The following is a 2,459-nucleotide window of genomic DNA, read 5'->3' on the forward strand; positions in this document are numbered from 1 at the left end:
TCAATTTAGGTCACCTTTGGACAAAAAATAAGTATATACACCTTGACTTCCTCTTCTTTTACCTTCAACAGTATCTACAGTGGTGCTAGAGAGCAGTCTGAATGTAACGTTACTCCTTTAGTTGATAATTGTTAGTAAAGTTACATTGTAGCTTAAATTCCGAATTTACCACCGTCCCTCAATGACTCACAAGAAAGAGCTTCCTGTACCAAGTAACACAGAACTTTACACTTAATCAGAGGAACTTTGAAATCTCCGTAGGTGGACGTGGTTCTCTTCGCACAACACGCAACATTATATCGGTGTTTAACTCACCTCCAACATCCAGGTAGCCACTATCCTCCTCATGTACGGAGCTATTTCTCTCTGGACGCATTTGAAGTAGTTGGCAGCGGGGAGGTACTTGTCCTCTGCCCGCAACAGCGCGTGCAGGACGCGGTCATTCAACAGGTTGGAGTCCCGGTAGGCCCTTCGGATGGCGGGCCTGTCCCCCTCGCAGCACAACAACCGGTGATCCATTTAGCCTGCCTGCAGCACTTTGTGTCTGTTTTCTAGCTATTTCCTTTGTGTCACAGTGGTGACGAACCTTAAAACTAGCTTATACTTAGCGAACAACAACGTATTGCTAGCCGCTCCACATGTTGCAGACAAAATCGTCTTACAAGTGGCTTTTTAACTCGTGGGAGAATAATACAGACGTTAGTTACAGGTTGGAATAGCTATTTATGTCAAATGTAGTCAATAAAATGAGTCCTTATTTGTCTCCGTTTATTCCTTTCCCGTCAGGCTTTGAGGTACTTTCTTTTGTTTCACAGGACAGAACTACGGGACGGTACGGCGGTACAGCTCTCTTCCCACCGGCCATGTGGAACGAGTTTACCTGCTGCGCCGCTTTATCGCTGGACCGCGTCGAGGTAATTTGCATAAAATGACGAGTTTCCGGTAGAAAATGTCACAATAAAAGAACACAACATTTTCAGTCTTTCAACAATCGTTGAAGATCACATCATTCATACACCATATTTAAAAGGTCAGCTAACCCACCACATTAGTCCACAAGAACACATACATTTATCAGTTACCTTTCTTGTGAAATCTAGCCATGCAGAAGATTTATGTGCATTGAGATGATCCTTTTAAGATATCCACTGTTAGAAATTACATTGAAAAAGTTTGGACGATGTCATAAGGATCATACTGGTGACTGTCGATGATTAAATGTACGCTGTTTACACTCACCTTGGTTTGATGGAGTTCAGCAGTATCATACTACTGTATGTGTGGCAAATGTGGATAAATAAGACGTGGATATGATACGAAGTAGGTTTGTCAAGAGTTAAACTCTTTGGATTTTTTTGAAATTATTATTGTAAACTAGCAAATGTTCTAATTTTAATTTAAAGTAGTAAGTTACTTCCGGTATCAGAGTTAAGACTGTCTAGCTTGATTCTGAAACACACGCACAAACACACACGGAGAGAGAGAGAGAGAGCGAGAGAGAGATAGATAGAGCAAAAGAGAGAGAGAGGGGGGGGGGCAAAATACCAAAAGATGAAAATGAAACCTCCAACAAACAAAAACCTTCTGAGATCAAGAGGGAGGATATTTCACAGTTTAGGTGCAGAAAGCAGCCATTTCATGAATGGAGAACTCTCCTCATGGAATCTTTGCCTGATACTCCAAGATTCCATTATATAAGGCTTGATTATTTTAGCTATATGACAGCTGTACAGTGTGGATGTACACTACTACACCCAGAGGTAGCATTAAAAAAATCGTACATAAATAAAACATACAAGGTTGATTACTGATTTTTACGGTTTCATTTAGTTTAAAAATGTTTTAATCCCTTAAACATTGAGGTTGGTGAGATAATGTTGGTAAGTGAACTTGTGTAAAGACAAATAATAATAAGGCAATGAAAGCTTTCTTGAGGAACTTCACCATCTGTGAACTTGGCTGCTGATGAAATATATATAAAATATATGTATAGAATATATATACATATATTTCATTGTTCATATATATATTTGACTGCATGTGTCATTTTGCTGAGAAGCTCCTGGCCAGCTCTTTCAGGGTGTTTGCATGTTCTTCTTGTCTCTGTGTGGGTTTCCTCTGGTTATCTCCACAGTCCAAAGACTGAAAATAGTCCCAAGCAAATGCACAAAAACTACAAGTTTCTGAGCCAATCTAAATGCAGATGGGTAGTGTGAGGAGCCACTGTCTTTTGGGAGAGTGTTTCCCCATTCTGTCCGCCTGTTTCAATGTTTTCTCTAAAATATGTCCTCAGTGTCAGTTAACATGAAAACACAGGACTCCCGGGTCCAATAGGTTACAGTATCATACGTTTTAATTCTGTCAGTCGTTTCTGAGAAATCAAGTTTTGCCCATCATTTTGGCATGGGGGACGGGTCTACAAGACAAACTAGTTGGAGTCTATGTATTCACAGTTGTTC

General features: G+C 40.3%; 1 protein-coding gene across 1 annotated transcript in view; it reads right to left on the reverse strand.

The window, feature by feature from the left end:
* LOC306783517 (G1/S-specific cyclin-D1-like) overlaps nt 1–845 on the reverse strand; it is a 7,491-nt gene extending 6,646 nt beyond the window's left edge. Inside the window, exon 1 of the mRNA XM_079277210.1 lies at nt 316–845. Within this exon, the coding sequence (XP_079133336.1) occupies nt 316–519 (204 nt within the window). The 5' untranslated portion in view covers nt 520–845. The remainder of the gene's footprint in view (nt 1–315) is intronic.
* Nucleotides 846–2,459: the final 1,614 nt, after the last annotated feature.

This window comes from Melanostigma gelatinosum (assembly GCF_949748355.1).
Source record: "Melanostigma gelatinosum genome assembly, chromosome: 1".
NCBI lineage: Eukaryota > Metazoa > Chordata > Actinopteri > Perciformes > Zoarcidae > Melanostigma > Melanostigma gelatinosum.